General features: G+C 49.0%; 1 protein-coding gene across 1 annotated transcript in view; it reads left to right on the forward strand.

The window, feature by feature from the left end:
- The window catches only part of EML1 (EMAP like 1), a gene marked incomplete in the record, with an annotated part of 215,487 nt that overhangs the window by 180,201 nt on the left and 14,408 nt on the right, over positions 1–20,878 (forward strand). The window contains 3 exon segments of the mRNA XM_073609641.1: positions 3,979–4,067; positions 19,683–19,780; positions 19,860–19,947. Coding sequence (XP_073465742.1) covers positions 3,979–4,067; positions 19,683–19,780; positions 19,860–19,947 — 275 coding nt within the window.

The raw sequence follows: 20,878 nt of genomic DNA on the forward strand, positions 1-20,878 counted from the left end.
TGGGATGTTTACATTCATTATAGACCCCAGATCTCTCCATAAAGAGAACCTGTCACCTCCTATTACTGTCACATGGGAAGTTTACATTCGTTATAGACCCCAGATCTCTCCATAAAGAGGACCCGTCACCTCCTATTACTGTCACATGGGATGTTTACACTCATTATAGACCCCAGATCTCTCCATAAAGAGGACCCGTCACCTCCTATTACTGTCACATGGGATGTTTACATTATAGACCCCAGATCTCTCCATAAAGAGGACCTGTCACCGTCTATTACTGTCACATGGGATGTTTACATTATAGACCCCAGATCTCTCCATAAAGAGGACCTGTCACCATCTATTACTGTCACATGGGATGTTTACATTCATTATAGACCCCAGATCCCTCCATAAAGAGGACCTGTCACCTCCTATTACTGTCACATGGGATGTTTACATTCATTATAGACCCCAGATCTCTCCATAAAGAGGACCTGTCACCTCCTATTACTGTCACATGGGATGTTTACATTATAGACCCCAGATCTCTCCATAAAGAGGACCTGTCACCTCCTATTACTGTCACATGGGATGTTTACATTCATTATAGACCCCAGATCTCTCCATAAAGAGGAGCTGTCACCGTCTATTACTGTCATATGGGATGTTTACATTCATTATAGACCCCAGATCTCTCCATAAAGAGGACCTATCACCGTCTATTACTGTCACATGGGATGTTTACATTCATTATAGACCCCAGATCTCTCCATAAAGAGAACCTGTCACCTCCTATTACTGTCACATGGGATGTTTACATTCATTATAGACCCCAGATCTCTCCATAAAGAGGACCTGTCACCTCCTATTACTGTCACATGGGATGTTTACATTCATTATAGACCCCAGATCTCTCCATAAAGAGGACCCGTCACCTTCTATTACTGTCACATGGGATGTTTACATTCATTATAGACCCCAGATCTCTCCATGAAGAGGACCTGTCATCATCTATTACTGTCACATGGGATGTTTACATTCATTATAGACCCCAGATCTCTCCATAAAGAGGACCTGTCATCATCTATTACTGTCACATGGGATGTTTACATTCATTATAGACCCCAGATCTCTCCATAAAGAGGACCTGTCACCATCTATTACTGTCACATGGGATGTTTACATTCATTATAGACCCCAGATCTCTCCATAAAGAGGACCTGTCACCTGTTACTGTCACATGGGATGTTTACATTCATTATAGACCCCAGATCTCTCCATAAAGAGGACCTGTCACCTCCTATTACTGTCACATGGGATGTTTACATTCATTATAGACCCCAGATCTCTCCATAAAGAGGACCCGTCACCTCCTATTACTGTCACATGGGATGTTTACATTCATTATAGACCCCAGATCTCTCCATAAAGAGGAGCTGTCACCTCCTATTACTGTCACATGGGATGTTTACATTCATTATAGACCCCCACATCTCTCCATAAAGAGGAGCTGTCACCTCCTATTACTGTCACATGGGATGTTTACATTCATTATAGACCCCCGATCTCTCCACAAAGAGGACCTGTCACCTATTACTGTCACATGGGATGTTTACATTCATTATAGACCCCAGATCTCTCCATAAAGAGGACCTGTCACCTCCTATTACTGTCACATGGGATGTTTACATTCATTATAGACCCCAGATCTCTCCATAAAGAGGACCTGTCACCTCCTATTACTGTCACATGGGATGTTTACATTCATTATAGACCCCAGATCTCTCCATAAAGAGGACCTGTCACCGTCTATTACTGTCACATGGGATGTTTACATTCATTATAGACCCCAGATCTCTCCATAAAGAGGACCTGTCACCTCCTATTACTGTCACATGGGATGTTTACATTCATTATAGACCCCAGATCTCTCCATAAAGAGGACCTGTCACCGTCTATTACTGTCACATGGGATGTTTACATTCATTATAGATCCCAGATCTCTCCATAAAGAGGACCTGTCACCGTCTATTACTGTCACATGGGATGTTAACATTCCTTTTCACAGCAATAAAAGTGATTAGAATGTTTTTTTTAAAGGACAGTGTAAAAATAAAAACTTGTAATGAATATCGGCACCTGTTATTGGCTATTGGCCTGAAAGGTGGCAGAAAAAAATTATCTCAGTCAACCCCTCAATGATACCCTGAGCTAAACTTACCAGCCGAAGGATGTGAAGTGACAACTAAATCCACAGAACGTGGTGGTGTCACCGGCTTGGCTGAGCTGTGTGACTTTTGCAGCTACAATTCTTCACATATTGTATTTATTATCCACATTACAACATGATGATGTCATACGTGGATATTATCCACATTACAACATGATGATGTCATACGTGGATATTATCCGCATTACAACATGATGATGTCATACGTGGATATTATCCGCATTACAACATGATGATGTCATACGTGGATATTATCCGCATTACAACATGATGATGTCATACGTGGATATTATCCTCATTACAACATGATGATGTCATACGTGGATATTATCCGCATTACAACATGATGATGTCATACGTGGATATTATCCTCATTACAACATGATGATGTCATACGTGGATATTATCCGCATTACAACATGATGATGTCATACGTGGATATTATCCGCATTACAACATGATGATGTCATACGTGGATATTATCCGCATTACAACATGATGATGTCATACGTGGATATTATCCTCATTACAACATGATGATGTCATACGTGGATATTATCCTCATTACAACATGATGATGTCATACGTGGATATTATCCGCATTACAACATGATGATGTCATACGTGGATATTATCCTCATTACAACATGATGATGTCATATGTGGATATTATCCGCATTACAACATGATGATGTCATACGTGGATATTATCCGCATTACAACATGATGATGTCATACGTGGATATTATCCGCATTACAACATGATGATGTCATACGTGGATATTATCCGCATTACAACATGATGATGTCATACGTGGATATTATCCGCATTACAACATGATGATGTCATACGTGGACTGGGCGTGTCACTGACATTATAGAAGTACCGACCTCCATACAGAACAAATTCCAACACCGAATAATAATTCAGTAGCACTAATATCGTTCTTTTCTAACCTCTCCTTTATACCTTGACCCTGCATCGGCCAATGTGATGACGTCACGGCATGTATGCAGCCTCATCCAATATTCCTGTCACTGAGGATGCACCCCCCCCCCCACCCCCACTGGTGCTGACTGGTCAAAGTGCCATGGGGGCAGAACCCGTCCCTCCAGTTGCTGAATGGCCATATATTAATGTTATGAATTTACATCAAACCTAAAGGGGTCCTCCGCAGGTGGTTAAAGGAGAGCCTTAGTGAGTGTGCCAGTCAGCATGGATCGAATTATAAGTCATGTGACCCCCTCAGATTAATCCTATCCTGAGTCTGCACCATCTGCCATCCTTCTCTATAATCCGGGTCTCCTTTCTCTTGCAGCATCCTATGTAGATGGTATTGGGGGGGGGCTGCATATTATTGTCATGGTTTTGGAATAGAATGTCCAACACATTTGTATACTGTAGGGGTGTGATGATCGGCTGTCCACAAACATTCGGCCATACAATCATTGGTTCTCCTTCCTGCGGTGACTGCGCTTTACTCTTCCATCCTGAGACTTATCGGTCTCTCTCAGCAGTCAGCTGGAACGATTACCAATAATCTGTATCTGTAATTCAGTCATGGAAATATGGAACAGCAAACTTTGAAATTTACATTTTTTTCACATCAACAAAAGTTACAAAGTTCATAGGTTTAAATACAGTGTACTGTTCCTTTAAGCCTTTTGTTGTGAGTCATTCCCTATGAGTAGGGATGTAATGAGGAAGATCTGATGGCCGTTGCGGCTCTCTTATCTGATTGGAGATCTTCTTCTTCTGACAGGTGGTTTGTGTTAGACACCGAGACCAAAGATCTGGTGACGGTTCATACAGACGGCAACGAGCAGCTTTCCGTCATGTCCTATTCACCAGGTAGGTGTCCCCTTCATCCCGCCATGTAATATTCACCAGGTAGGTGTCCCCTTCATCCCGCCATGTCCTATTCACCAGGTAGGTGTCCCCTTCATTCCGCCATGTCCTATTCACCAGGTAGGTGTCCCCTTCATCCCGCCATGTCCTATTCACCAGGTAGGTGTCCCCTTCATCCCGCCATGTCCTATTCACCAGGTAGGTGTCCCCTTCATCCCGCCATGTCCTATTCACCAGGTAGGTGTCCCCTTCATCCCGCCATGTAATATTCACCAGGTAGGTGTCCCCTTCATCCCGCCATGTAATATTCACCAGGTAGGTGTCCCCTTCATCCCGCCATGTAATATTCACCAGGTAGGTGTCCCCTTCATCCCGCCATGTCCTATTCACCAGGTAGGTGTCCCCTTCATCCCGCCATGTAATATTCACCAGGTAGGTGTCCCCTTCATCCCGCCATGTCCTATTCACCAGGTAGGTGTCCCCTTCATCCCGCCATGTCCTATTCACCAGGTAGGTGTCCCCTTCATCCCGCCATGTCCTATTCACCAGGTAGGTGTCCCCTTCATCCCGTCATGTCCTATTCACCAGGTAGGTGTCCCCTTCATCCCGCCATGTCCTATTCACCAGGTAGGTGTCCCCTTCATCCCGCCATGTCCTATTCACCAGGTAGGTGTCCCCTTCATCCCGCCATGTCCTATTCACCAGGTAGGTGTCCCCTTCATCCCGCCATGTAATATTCACCAGGTAGGTGTCCCCTTCATCCCGCCATGTCCTATTCACCAGGTAGGTGTCCCCTTCATCCCGCCATGTCCTATTCACCAGGTAGGTGTCCCTTTTGTCTGGTCACGTGGACTCTACACATTCTCAGCACTGCTGATTTAAAGGGAAACAAACCAAGAACATTTCCTAATAGTACATTGCAGCCACTCGGGTGATTGGACAATAGTCCTGGCACAACCCCTCCCACTCCCAGAATGCCTTGGTTTACGATCGTCTTCTATCAGAGAGGAAACCTTTTCTTGCCATTTTTTGGGCATCGTAACATTTCCATCAAGATTATAGAATACAAAATAAATCTGCACTACGGGGTGACAACCAAACTAAACACTTACACAATGATACCGAAGCGGCAAAAAAATGGGTATATACCGAAAACCTGCAGCTTCCCCTTTAAATCTATATGACCCAGCAAAAGTCTCATTGAAAACCAAACTATGTAGTATCCAATAAATATATAATGCTGATATCAGACCTCCAACCCCAGACTCCGCCTCCAACCCCAAACTCCGCCTCGAACCAGAGATATCAGACCTCCAACACCAGACTCCGCCTCCAACCAGAGATATCTGACCTCCAACACCAGACTCCACCTCCAACCAGAGATATCAGACCTCCAACCCCAGACTTCTCTTCCAACCAGACATATCAGACCTCCAACACCAGACTCCGCCTCCAACACCAGACTCCGCCCCGAACCAGAGATATCAGACCTCCAACACCAGACTCCGCCTCCAACCAGACATATCTGACCTCCAACACCAGACTCCGCCTCCAACCAGAGATATCAGACCTCCAACCCCAGACTCTGCCTCCAACCCCAGACTCCACCACCAACCAGAGATATCAGACCTCCAACCCCAGACTTCTCTTCCAACCAGACATATCAGACCTCCAACACCAGACTCCGCCTCCAACACCAGACTCCGCCCCGAACCAGAGATATCAGACCTCCAACACCAGACTCCGCCTCCAACCAGACATATCTGACCTCCAACACCAGACTCCGCCTCCAACCAGAGATATCAGACCTCCAACACCAGACTCCGCCTCCAACCAGAGATATCAGACCTCCAACACCAGACTCCGCCTCCAACCCCATACTCCACCTCCAACCAGAGATATCAGACACCAGACTCCGCCTCCAACACCAGACTCCGCCTCCAACCAGAGATATCAGACCTCCAACACCAGACTCTGCCTCCAACCAGAGATATCAGACCTCCAACACCAGACTCCGCCTCCAACCAGAGATATCAGACCTCCAACACCAGACTCCGTCTCCAACCAGAGATATCAGACCTCCAACACTAGACACCACCTCCAACCAGAGATATCAGACACCAGACTCCGCCTCCAACACCAGACTCCGCCTCCAACACCAGACTCTACCTCCAACCAGACATATCAGACCTCCAACCCCAGACTCCTCTTCCAACCAGACATATCAGACCTCCAACACCAGACTCCGCCTCCAACACCAGACTTCTCCTCCAACCAGAGATATCAGACCTCCAACACCAGACTCCGCCTCCAACCAGAGATATCAGACCTCCAACACCAGACTCCGCCTCCAGCCATAGATATCAGACCTCCAACACCAGACTCCGCCTCCAGCCAGAGATATCAGACCTCTAACACCAGACTCCGCCTCCAACCAGACATATCTGACCTCCAACACCAGACTCCGCCTCCAACCAGACATATCTGACCTCCAACACCAGACTTCTCCTCCAACCAGAGATATCAGACCTCCAACACCAGACTCCGCCTCCAACCAGACATATCTGACCTCCAACACCAGACTTCTCCTCCAACCAGAGATATCAGACCTCCAACACCAGACTCCGCCTCCAGCCAGAGATATCTGACCTCCAACACCAGACTCCGCCTCCAGCCAGAGATATCAGACCTCCAACACCAGACTCCGCCTCCAGCCAGACATATCTGACCTCCAACACCAGACTCTGCCTCCAGCCAGAGATATCAGACCTCCAACACCAGACTCCGCCTCCAGCCAGACATATCTGACCTCCAACACCAGACTCCGCCTCCAGCCAGAGATATCAGACCTCCAACACCAGACTCCGCCTCCAGCCAGACATATCTGACCTCCAACACCAGACTCCGCCTCCAACCAGAGATATCAGACCTCCAACACTAGACTCCGCCTCCAGCCAGAGATATCAGACCTCCAACACCAGACTCCGCCTCCAACCAGAGATATCAGACCTCCAACACCAGACTCCGCCTCCAACCAGAGATATCAGACCTCCAACCCCAGACTCCGCCTCCAACCCCAGACTCCACCTCCAACCAGACATATCAGACCTCCAACCCCAGACTCCTCTTCCAACCAGACATATCAGACCTCCAACACCAGACTCCGCCTCCAACACCAGACTTCTCCTCCAACCAGAGATATCAGACCTCCAACACCAGACTCCGCCTCCAACCAGAGATATCAGACCTCCAACACCAGACTCCGCCTCCAGCCATAGATATCAGACCTCCAACACCAGACTCCGCCTCCAGCCAGAGATATCAGACCTCTAACACCAGACTCCGCCTCCAACCAGACATATCTGACCTCCAACACCAGACTCCGCCTCCAACCAGACATATCTGACCTCCAACACCAGACTTCGCCTCCAGCCAGAGATATCTGACCTCCAACACCAGACTCCGCCTCCAGCCAGAGATATCAGACCTCCAACACCAGACTCCGCCTCCAGCCAGACATATCTGACCTCCAACACCAGACTCTGCCTCCAGCCAGAGATATCAGACCTCCAACACCAGACTCCGCCTCCAGCCAGACATATCTGACCTCCAACACCAGACTCCGCCTCCAGCCAGAGATATCAGACCTCCAACACCAGACTCCGCCTCCAGCCAGACATATCTGACCTCCAACACCAGACTCCGCCTCCAACCAGAGATATCAGACCTCCAACACCAGACTCCGCCTCCAGCCAGAGATATCAGACCTCCAACACCAGACTCCGCCTCCAACCAGAGATATCAGACCTCCAACACCAGACTCCGCCTCCAACCAGAGATATCAGACCTCCAACCCCAGACTCCGCCTCCAACCCCAGACTCCACCTCCAACCAGACATATCAGACCTCCAACCCCAGACTCCTCTTCCAACCAGACATATCAGACCTCCAACACCAGACTCCGCCTCCAACACCAGACTTCTCCTCCAACCAGAGATATCAGACCTCCAACACCAGACTCCGCCTCCAACCAGAGATATCAGACCTCCAACACCAGACTCCGCCTCCAGCCATAGATATCAGACCTCCAACACCAGACTCCGCCTCCAGCCAGAGATATCAGACCTCTAACACCAGACTCCGCCTCCAACCAGACATATCTGACCTCCAACACCAGACTCCGCCTCCAACCAGACATATCTGACCTCCAACACCAGACTTCTCCTCCAACCAGACATATCAGACCTCCAACACCAGACTTCTCCTCCAACCAGAGATATCAGACCTCCAACACCAGACTTCTCCTCCAACCAGAGATATCAGACCTCCAACACCAGACTCCGCCTCCAACCAGAGATATCAGACCTCCAACACCAGACTCCGCCTCCAGCCAGAGATATCTGACCTCCAACACCAGACTCCGCCTCCAACCAGAGATATCAGACTTCCAACACCAGACTCCGCCTCCAACCAGAGATATCAGACCTCCAACCCCAGACTCCGCCTCCAACCCCAGACTCCACCTCCAACCAGAGATATCAGACACCAGACTCCGCCTCCAACACCAGACTCCGCCTCCAACACCAGACTCCACCTCCAACCAGACATATCAGACCTCCAACCCCAGACTCCTCTTCCAACCAGACATATCAGACCTCCAACACCAGACTCCGCCTCCAACACCAGACTTCTCCTCCAACTAGAGATATCAGACCTCCAACACCAGACTCCGCCTCCAACCAGAGATATCTGACCTCCAACACCAGACTCCGCCTCCAACCAGAGATATCAGACCTCCAACACCAGACTCCGCCTCCAGCCAGAGATATCAGACCTCCAACACCAGACTCCGCCTCCAGCCAGAGATATCAGACCTCCAACACCAGACTCCGCCTCCAGCCAGAGATATCAGACCTCCAACACCAGACTCCGCCTCCAGCCAGACATATCTGACCTCCAACACCAGACTCCGCCTCCAGCCAGAGATATCAGACCTCCAACACCAGACTCCGCCACCAGACTCTGCCTCCAACCAGAGATATCAGACCTCTAACACCAGACTCCGCCTCCAACCAGACATATCTGACCTCCAACACCAGACTCCACCTCCAGCCAGAGATATCAGACCTCCAACACCAGACTCCGCCTCCAGCCAGACATATCTGACCTCCAACACCAGACTCCGCCTCCAGCCAGAGATATCAGACCTCCAACACCAGACTCCGCCTCCAGCCAGAGATATCAGACCTCCAACACCAGACTCCGCCACCAGACTCTGCCTCCAACCAGAAATATCAGACCTCTAACACCAGACTCCGCCTCCAACCAGACATATCTGACCTCCAACACCAGACTCCGCCTCCAGCCAGAGATATCAGACCTCCAACACCAGACTCCGCCTCCAGCCAGAGATATCAGACCTCCAACACCAGACTCCGCCTCCAGCCAGACATATCTGACCTCCAACACCAGACTTTGCCTCCAGCCAGAGATATCAGACCTCCAACACCAGACTCCGCCTCCAGCCAGACATATCTGACCTCCAACACCAGACTCCGCCTCCAGCCAGAGATATCAGACCTCCAACACCAGACTCCGCCTCCAGCCAGACATATCTGACCTCCAACACCAGACTCCGCCTCCAACCAGAGATATCAGACCTCCAACACCAGACTCCGCCTCCAGCCAGAGATATCAGACCTCCAACACCAGACTCCGCCTCCAACCAGAGATATCAGACCTCCAACACCAGACTCCGCCTCCAACCAGAGATATCAGACCTCCAACCCCAGACTCCGCCTCCAACCCCAGACTCCACCTCCAACCAGAGATATCAGACCTCCAACCCCAGACTTCTCTTCCAACCAGACATATCAGACCTCCAACACCAGACTCCGCCTCCAACACCAGACTCCGCCCCGAACCAGAGATATCAGACCTCCAACACCAGACTCCGCCTCCAACCAGACATATCTGACCTCCAACACCAGACTCCGCCTCCAACCAGAGATATCAGACCTCCAACACCAGACTCCGCCTCCAACCAGAGATATCAGACCTCCAACCCCAGACTCCGCCTCCAACCCCAGACTCCACCTCCAACCAGAGATATCAGACACCAGACTCCGCCTCCAACACCAGACTCCGCCTCCAACACCAGACTCCGCCTCCAACCAGAGATATCAGACCTCCAACACCAGACTCTGCCTCCAACCAGAGATATCAGACCTCCAACACCAGACTCCGCCTCCAACCAGAGATATCAGACCTCCAACACTAGACACCACCTCCAACCAGAGATAGCAAACACCAGACTCCGCCTCCAACACCAGACTCCGCCTCCAACACCAGACTTCACCTCCAACCAGACATATCAGACCTCCAACCCCAGACTCCTCTTCCAACCAGACATATCAGACCTCCAACACCAGACTCCGCCTCCAACACCAGACTTCTCCTCCAACCAGAGATATCAGACCTCCAACACCAGACTCCACCTCCAACCAGAGATATCAGACCTCCAACACCAGACTCCGCCTCCAGCCAGAGATATCAGACCTCCAACACCAGACTCCGCCACCAGACTCTGCCTCCAACCAGAGATATCAGACCTCTAACACCAGACTCCGCCTCCAACCAGACATATCTGACCTCCAACACCAGACTCCGCCTCCAACCAGACATATCTGACCTCCAACACCAGACTTCTCCTCCAACCAGAGATATCAGACCTCCAACACCAGACTCCGCCTCCAACCAGAGATATCAGACCTCCAACACCAGACTCTGCCTCCAACCAGAGATATCAGACCTCCAACACCAGACTCCGCCTCCAGCCAGAGATATCTGACCTCCAACACCAGACTCCGCCTCCAACCAGAGATATCAGACCTCCAACACCAGACTCCGCCTCCAACCAGAGATATCAGACCTCCAACCCCAGACTCCGCCTCCAACCCCAGACTCCACCTCCAACCAGAGATATCAGACACCAGACTCCGCCTCCAACACCAGACTCCGCCTCCAACACCAGACTCCACCTCCAACCAGACATATCAGACCTCCAACCCCAGACTCCTCTTCCAACCAGACATATCAGACCTCCAACACCAGACTCCGCCTCCAACACCAGACTTCTCCTCCAACTAGAGATATCAGACCTCCAACACCAGACTCCGCCTCCAACCAGACATATCTGACCTCCAACACCAGACTCTGCCTCCAGCCAGAGATATCAGACCTCCAACACCAGACTCCGCCTCCAGCCAGAGATATCAGACCTCCAACACCAGACTCCGCCTCCAGCCAGAGATATCAGACCTCCAACACCAGACTCCGCCTCCAGCCAGAGATATCAGACCTCCAACACCAGACTCCGCCTCCAGCCAGAGATATCAGACCTCCAACACCAGACTCCGCCACCAGACTCTGCCTCCAACCAGAAATATCAGACCTCTAACACCAGACTCTGCCTCCAACCAGACATATCTGACCTCCAACACCAGACTCCGCCTCCAGCCAGAGATATCAGACCTCCAACACCAGACTCCGCCTCCAGCCAGAGATATCAGACCTCCAACACCAGACTCCGCCTCCAGCCAGACATATCTGACCTCCAACACCAGACTCCGCCTCCAGCCAGAGATATCAGACCTCCAACACCAGACTCCGCCTCCAGCCAGACATATCTGACCTCCAACACCAGACTCCGCCTCCAGCCAGACATATCTGACCTCCAACACCAGACTCCGCCTCCAGCCAGAGATATCAGACCTCCAACACCAGACTCCGCCTCCAGCCAGAGATATCAGACCTCCAACACCAGACTCCGCCACCAGACTCTGCCTCCAACCAGAGATATCAGACCTCTAACACCAGACTCCGCCTCCAACCAGACATATCTGACCTCCAACACCAGACTGTGCCTCCAACCAGAGATATCAGACCTCCAACACCAGACTCCACCTCCAACACCAAACTCCGGCTCCAACCAGAGATATCAGACCTCCAACACCAGATTCCGCCTCCAACCAGAGATATCAGACCTCCCACCCCAGACTCCACCTCCAACCAGAGCTATCAGACCTCCAACACCAGACTCCACCTCCAACGAGAGATATCAGACCTCCAACCCCACACACAGCCTCCAACCAGAGATATTAGACCTCCAACACCACACACACAGCCTCTGTCCAGAGATATCAGACCTCCACCACAAATAGGAACTTCAACACCACACACAGCCTCCGACCAGAGATATCAGACCTCCAACACCACAGACAGCCTCTGACCAGAGATATCAGACCTCCAACAACCACACACAGCCTCCGACCAGAGATATCAGACCTCCACCACAAATAGGAACTCCAACACCACACACAGCCTCCAACCAGAGATATCAGACCTCCGACACCACAGACAGCCTCTGACCAGAGATATCAGACCTCCAACAACCACACACAGCCTCTGACCAGAGATATCAGACCTCCGACACCACAGACAGCCTCCGACCAGAGATATCAGACCTCCGACACCACAGACAGCCTCCGACCAGAGATATCAGACCTCCGACACCACAGACAGCCTCTGACCAGAGATATCAGACCTCCAACAACCACACACAGCCTCCGACCAGAGATATCAGACCTCCATCATACAGTAATGGCCATAAATGCATAAGGACAGTCAGATGAGACTCCTCAAGTCATCATTAGGGATGAGCCGAACACCCCCCGGTTCGGTTCGCACCAGAACTTGCGAACAGGAAAAAAGTTTGTTTGAACACGCGAACACCGTTAAAGTCTATGGGACACGAACATGAATAATCAAAAGTGCTAATTTTAAAGGCTTATATGCAAGTTATTGTCATAAAAAGTGTTTGGGGACCCGGGTCCTGCCCCAGGGGAGTGTTTGGGGACCCGGGTCCTGCCCCAGGGGAGTGTTTGGGGACCCGGGTCCTGCCCCAGGGGACATGGATCAATGCAAAAAAAAGTTTTAAAAATGGCCGTTTTTTCGGGAGCAGTGATTTTAATAATGCTTAAAGTGAAACAATAAAAGTGTAATATTCCTTTAAATATCGTACCTGGGGGGTGTCTATAGTATGCCTGTAAAGGGGCGCATGTTTCCTGTGTTTAGAACAGACTGACAGCAAAATGACATTTCAAAGGAAAATTTCCATTTAAAACTACCAGCGGCTATTAATGAATTGCCAGTCCGACAATACACATAAAAGTTCATTGATGATATTAAAATCACTGCTCCCAAAAAAACGGCCATTTTTAAAACTTTTTTTTGCATTGATCCATGTCCCCTGGGGCAGGACCCGGGTCCCCAAACACTCCCCTGGGGCAGGACCCGGGTCCCCAAACACTCCCCTGGGGCAGGACCCGGGTCCCCAAACACTCCCCTGGGGCAGGACCCGGGTCCCCAAACACTCCCCTGGGGCAGGACCCGGGTCCCCAAACACTCCCCTGGGGCAGGACCCGGGTCCCCAAACACTCCCCTGGGGCAGGACCCGGGTCCCCAAACACTCCCCTGGGGCAGGACCCGGGTCCCCAAACACTCCCCTGGGGCAGGACCCGGGTCCCCAAACACTCCCCTGGGGCAGGACCTGGGTCCCCAAACACTTTTTATGACAATAACTTGCATATAAGCCTTTAAAATTAGCACTTTTCATTTCTCCCATAGACTTTTAAAGGGTGTTCCGCGGCATTCGAATTTGCCGCGAACACCCCAAATTGTTCGCTGTTCGGCGAACTTGCGAACTGCCAATGTTTGAGTCGAACTCGAAGCTCATCCCTAGTCATCATAAAAGGACAATGGAGAGAGGACAAGGACGCTCACAGTACAATCTGGTCACACAGTTTTATTATTAAAGGCACCAAATAGGAACTCCAAGCGAACGTGATGGTATCTGCCACTCAACTCCGCCCAATATGTTTCATCACAAAGGAACGTCTTCGGGGCTGTTGCACTGATAAATGCTGAATTTGGTTTTCTTCATTGATGCCGTGTGCCTTCGTGTTGCCGGTGGTAGCCAGGAAAACGGCTCTCAGCCTAGGCTCATTGAACTGCCCTGGACTTCCTCCTTCCCTTTCACAGACGTCTCGAACATTCACTGACCTCACCTGAAAAAAACTTTCATTCACAAATGTTTATTTTAAGAACATTCGTTCAGTTTTTGAATCATTCGTGTGGTCAGATAAACATTCATCTTCTACTGCAGTCATCAGGACATCCGAAGGATGGAAGATTTTTGCACAAAGTACTTTAGAATGTTATTCGTCACGTCATCGAATGTCCCCCAAAAAATCCAGATATTTAAAGAGCCACTAATCACTTAGAGCCCCGGGGCCCCGGCTGACCCTTCAGCACTCATTGTGGGGCCCTCAGGGGCCCTGTGTGTTTTCCTTCCCAAAGCCATGAAAAGTTTACTTTTTCTGAGCCGTCCATCAATTTTATTTTTATGTATTTTTTTTCCTTTGGATTAATAATTGGCTGAGAGAAAAATTAAATATACCGCAAATCATTTTTAGGGAGTCGGTATTGAGAACAATTATTGATTGGTGAAGGGATTGTCCCATGTAATGTGTCTCTTCAATACCCCCTTATAACATGTCCGCAGTCTCTGATCATCTCCTGTACCATGTCTGCAGTCTCTGATCATCTCATGTATCATGTCCGCAGTCTCTGATCATCTCCTGTACTATGTCTGCAGTCTCTGATCATCTCCTGTACCATGTCTGCAGTCTCTGATCATCTCATGTATCATGTCTGCAGTCTCTGATCATCTCCTGTACTATGTCTGCAGTCTCTGATCATCTCCTGTATCATGTCTGCAGTCTCTGATCATCTCCTGTACTATGTCTGCAGTCTCTGATCATCTCCTGTACTATGTCTGCAGTCTCTGATCATCTCCTGTACTATGTCTGCAGTCTCTGATCATCTCCTGTACTATGTCTGCAGTCTCTGATCATCTCCTGTATCATGTCCGCAGTCTCTGATCATCTCCTGTACTATGTCTGCAGTCTCTGATCATCTCCTGTATCATGTCTGCAGTCTCTGATCATCTCCTGTACTATGTCTGCAGTCTCTGATCATCTCCTGTATCATGTCCGCAGTCTCTGATCATCTCCTGTACTATGTCCGCAGTCTCTGATCATCTCCTGTACTATGTCTGCAGTCTCTGATCATCTCCTGTACTATGTCTGCAGTCTCTGATCATCTCCTGTACTATGTCTGCAGTCTCTGATCATCTCCTGTATCATGTCTGCAGTCTCTGATCATCTCCTGTACTATGTCTGCAGTCTCTGATCATCTCCTGTATCATGTCCGCAGTCTCTGATCATCTCCTGTACTATGTCTGCAGTCTCTGATCATCTCCTGTACTATGTCTGCAGTCTCTGATCATCTCCTGTACTATGTCTGCAGTCTCTGATCATCTCCTGTATCATGTCTGCAGTCTCTGATCATCTCCTGTACTATGTCTGCAGTCTCTGATCATCTCCTGTACTATGTCTGCAGTCTCTGATCATCTCCTGTACTATGTCTGCAGTCTCTGATCATCTCCTGTACTATGTCTGCAGTCTCTGATCATCTCCTGTACTATGTCTGCAGTCTCTGATCATCTCCTGTACTATGTCTGCAGTCTCTGATCATCTCCTGTACTATGTCTGCAGTCTCTGATCATCTCCTGTATCATGTCCGCAGTCTCTGATCATCTCCTGTACTATGTCTGCAGTCTCTGATCATCTCCTGTATCATGTCTGCAGTCTCTGATCATCTCCTGTACTATGTCTGCAGTCTCTGATCATCTCCTGTATCATGTCCGCAGTCTCTGATCATCTCCTGTACTATGTCTGCAGTCTCTGATCATCTCCTGTATCATGTCCGCAGTCTCTGATCATCTCCTGTACTATGTCTGCAGTCTCTGATCATCTCCTGTATCATGTCCGCAGTCTCTGATCATCTCCTGTACTATGTCTGCAGTCTCTGATCATCTCCTGTATTATGTCCGCAGTCTCTGATCATCTCCTGTACTATGTCTGCAGTCTCTGATCATCTCCTGTACTATGTCCGCAGTCTCTGATCATCTCCTGTACTATGTCTGCAGTCTCTGATCATCTCCTGTATCATGTCTGCAGTCTCTGATCATCTCCTGTATTATGTCTGCAGTCTCTGATCATCTCCTGTACTATGTCTGCAGTCTCTGATCATCTCCTGTATTATGTCTGCAGTCTCTGATCATCTCCTATATTATGTCTGCAGTCTCTGATCATCTCCTGTATTATGTCTGCAGTCTCTGATCATCTCCTGTATTATGTCTGCAGTCTCTGATCATCTCCTGTACTATGTCTGCAGTCTCTGATCATCTCCTGTATTATGTCTGCAGTCTCTGATCATCTCCTGTACTATGTCTGCAGTCTCTGATCATCTCCTGTATCATGTCCGCAGTCTCTGATCATCTCCTGTACTATGTCTGCAGTCTCTGATCATCTCCTGTACTATGTCTGCAGTCTCTGATCATCTCCTGTACTATGTCTGCAGTCTCTGATCATCTCCTGTACTATGTCTGCAGTCTCTGATCATCTCCTGTACTATGTCTGCAGTCTCTGATCATCTCCTGTATCATGTCCGCAGTCTCTGATCATCTCCTGTACTATGTCTGCAGTCTCTGATCATCTCCTGTATCATGTCTGCAGTCTCTGATCATCTCCTGTACTATGTCTGCAGTCTCTGATCATCTCCTGTATCATGTCCGCAGTCTCTGATCATCTCCTGTATCATGTCCGCAGTCTCTGATCATCTCCTGTACTATGTCTGCAGTCTCTGATCATCTCCTGTATTATGTCTGCAGTCTCTGATCATCTCCTGTATTATGTCTGCAGTCTCTGATCATCTCCTGTATTATGTCTGCAGTCTCTGATCATCTCCTGTACTATGTCTGCAGTCTCTGATCATCTCCTGTATTATGTCTGCAGTCTCTGATCATCTCCTGTACTATGTCTGCAGTCTCTGATCATCTCTTGTATTATGTCTGCAGTCTCTGATCATCGCCTGTATTATGTCTGCAGTCTCTGATCATCTGTACTATGTCTGCAGTCTCTGATCATCTCCTGTACTATGTCTGCAGTCTCTGATCATCTCCTGTACTATGTCTGCAGTCTCTGATCATCTCCTGTATTATGTCTGCAGTCTCTGATCATCTCCTGTATTATGTCTGCAGTCTCTGATCATCTCCTGTACTATGTCTGCAGTCTCTGATCATCTCCTGTACTATGTCTGCAGTCTCTGATCATCTCCTGTTTTATGTCTGCAGTCTCTGATCATCTCCTGTATTATGTCTGCAGTCTCTGATCATCTCCTGTACTATGTCTGCAGTCTCTGATCATCTCCTGTACTATGTCTGCAGTCTCTGATCATCTCCTGTACTATGTCTGCAGTCTCTGATCATCTCCTGTATTATGTCTGCAGTCTCTGATCATCTCCTGTATTATGTCTGCAGTCTCTGATCATCTCCTGTATTATGTCTGCAGTCTCTGATCATCTCCTGTACTATGTCTGCAGTCTCTGATCATCTCCTGTACTATGTCTGCAGTCTCTGATCATCTCCTGTACTATGTCTGCAGTCTCTGATCATCTCCTGTACTATGTCTGCAGTCTCTGATCATCTCCTGTACTATGTCTGCAGTCTCTGATCATCTCCTGTACTATGTCTGCAGTCTCTGATCATCTCCTGTATTATGTCTGCAGTCTCTGATCATCTCCTGTACTATGTCTGCAGTCTCTGATCATCTCCTGTATTATGTCTGCAGTCTCTGATCATCTCCTGTACTATGTCTGCAGTCTCTGATCATCTCTTGTATTATGTTTGCAGTCTCTGATCATCTCCTGTACTATGTCTGCAGTCTCTGATCATCGCCTGTATTATGTCTGCAGTCTCTGATCATCTGTACTATGTCTGCAGTCTCTGATCATCTCCTGTACTATGTCTGCAGTCTCTGATCATCTCCTGTACTATGTCTGCAGTCTCTGATCATCTCCTGTATTATGTCTGCAGTCTCTGATCATCTCCTGTACTATGTCTGCAGTCTCTGATCATCTCCTGTATTATGTCTGCAGTCTCTGATCATCTCCTGTATTATGTCTGCAGTCTCTGATCATCTCCTGTATTATGTCTGCAGTCTCTGATCATCTCCTGTACTATGTCTGCAGTCTCTGATCATCTCCTGTACTATGTCTGCAGTCTCTGATCATCTCCTGTACTATGTCTGCAGTCTCTGATCATCTCCTGTACTATGTCTGCAGTCTCTGATCATCTCCTGTACTATGTCTGCAGTCTCTGATCATCTCCTGTATTATGTCTGCAGTCTCTGACCATCTCCTGTACTATGTCTGCAGTCTCTGATCATCTCCTGTATTATGTCTGCAGTCTCTGATCATCTCCTGTACTATGTCTGCAGTCTCTGATCATCTCCTGTACTATGTCTGCAGTCTCTGATCATCTCTTGTATTATGTCTGCAGTCTCTGATCATCGCCTGTATTATGTCTGCAGTCTCTGATCATCTGTACTATGTCTGCAGTCTCTGATCATCTCCTGTACTATGTCTGCAGTCTCTGATCATCTCCTGTACTATGTCTGCAGTCTCTGATCATCTCCTGTACTATGTCTGCAGTCTCTGACCATCTCCTGTATTATGTCTGCAGTCTCTGATCATCTCCTGTACTATGTCTGCAGTCTCTGATCATCTCCTGTACTATGTCTGCAGTCTCTGATCATCTCCTGTATTATGTCTGCAGTCTCTGATCGTCTCCTGTACTATGTCTGCAGTCTCTGATCATCTCCTGTACTATGTCTGCAGTCTCTTATCATCTCCTGTATTATGTCTGCAGTCTCTGATCATCTCCTGTATTATGTCTGCAGTCTCTGATCATCTCCTGTACTATGTCTGCAGTCTCTGACCATCTCCTGTATTATGTCTGCAGTCTCTGATCATCTCCTGTACTATGTCTGCAGTCTCTGACCATCTCCTGTATTATGTCTGCAGTCTCTGATCATCTCCTGTACTATGTCTGCAGTCTCTGATCATCTCCTGTACTATGTCTGCAGTCTCTGATCATCTCCTGTATTATGTCTGCAGTCTCTGATCGTCTCCTGTACTATGTCTGCAGTCTCTGATCATCTCCTGTACTATGTCTGCAGTCTCTGATCATCTCCTGTATTATGTCTGCAGTCTCTGATCATCTCCTGTATTATGTCTGCAGTCTCTGATCATCTCCTGTACTATGTCTGCAGTCTCTGATCATCTCCTGTACTGTGTCTGCAGTCTCTTATCATCTCCTGTATTATGTCCGCAGTCTCTGATCATCTCCTGTACTATGTCTGCAGTCTCTGATCATCTCCTGTACTATGTCTGCAGTCTCTGATCATCTCCTGTACTATGTCTGCAGTCTCTGATCATCTCCTGTACTATGTCTGCAGTCTCTGATCGTCTCCTGTAGTGTTATATTATGTGTCTCTGGAATGGAAGGTTCTATGTGGAGACGATTGTTCTGACGTCTCGGATCGCTCTCCATTTTTGCTGACTAATCTTTTCTTTTCTCCTTTCTCTGAATAGATGGAAATTTCCTTGCGATCGGTTCCCATGACAACTACATCTATATTTATGCCGTTAATGAGAACGGAAGGAAATACAGTCGGATTGGTAAATGTTCGGTGAGTTTTCTAGATACAGAAGAAGATTTATCTGGGGTTGGAGTTCCACTTTAACTGAACATGTTATTTCCCCACTCAGGGCCATTCCAGCTTCATCACCCACCTGGACTGGTCTGTGACCTCCCAGTACCTGATGTCCAACTCCGGAGACTATGAAATCCTATACTGTGAGTATATCCGGGCACTTCCTGTTCAAGGGTGACCCCGGCCTGTGAGTATATCCGGGCACTTCCTGTACGAGGGTGACCCCGGCCTGTGAGTATATCCGGGCACTTCCTGTACAAGGGTGACCCCGGCCTGTGAGTATATCCGGGCACTTCCTGTACAAGGGTGACCCCGGCCTGTGAGTATATCCGGGCACTTCCTGTACAAGGGTGACCCCGGCCTGTGAGTATATCCGGGCACTTCCTGTACGAGGGTGACCCCGGCCTGTGAGTATATCCGGGCACTTCCTGTTCAAGGGTGACCCCGGCCTGTGAGTATATCCGGGCACTTCCTGTACGAGGGTGACCCCCGCCTGTGAGTATATCCGGGCACTTCCTGTTCAAGGGTGACCCCGGCCTGTGAGTATATCCGGGCACTTCCTGTACGAGGGTGACCCCGGCCTGTGAGTATATCCGGGCACTTCCTGTACAAGGGTGACCCCGGCCTGTGAGTATATCCGGGCACTTCCTGTACAAGGGTGACCCCGGCCTGTGAGTATATCCGGGCACTTCCTGTACAAGGGTGACCCCGGTCTGTGAGTATATCCGGGCACTTCCTGTTCAAGGGTGACCCCGGCCTGTGAGTATATCCGGGCACTTCCTGTACGAGGGTGACCCCGGCCTGTGAGTATATCCGGGCACTTCCTGTACAAGGGTGACCCCGGCCTGTGAGTATATCCGGGCACTTCCTGTACAAGGGTGACCCCGGTCTGTGAGTATATCCGGGCACTTCCTGTTCAAGGGTGACCCCGGCCTGTGAGTATATCCGGGCACTTCCTGTACGAGGGTGACCCCGGCCTGTGAGTATATCCGGGCACTTCCTGTACAAGGGTGACCCCGGCCTGTGAGTATATCCGGGCACTTCCTGTACAAGGGTGACCCCGGCCTGTGAGTA

The sequence above is a fragment of the Aquarana catesbeiana genome, linkage group LG13 (genome assembly GCF_042186555.1).
Source record: "Aquarana catesbeiana isolate 2022-GZ linkage group LG13, ASM4218655v1, whole genome shotgun sequence".
Lineage (NCBI taxonomy): Eukaryota > Metazoa > Chordata > Amphibia > Anura > Ranidae > Aquarana > Aquarana catesbeiana.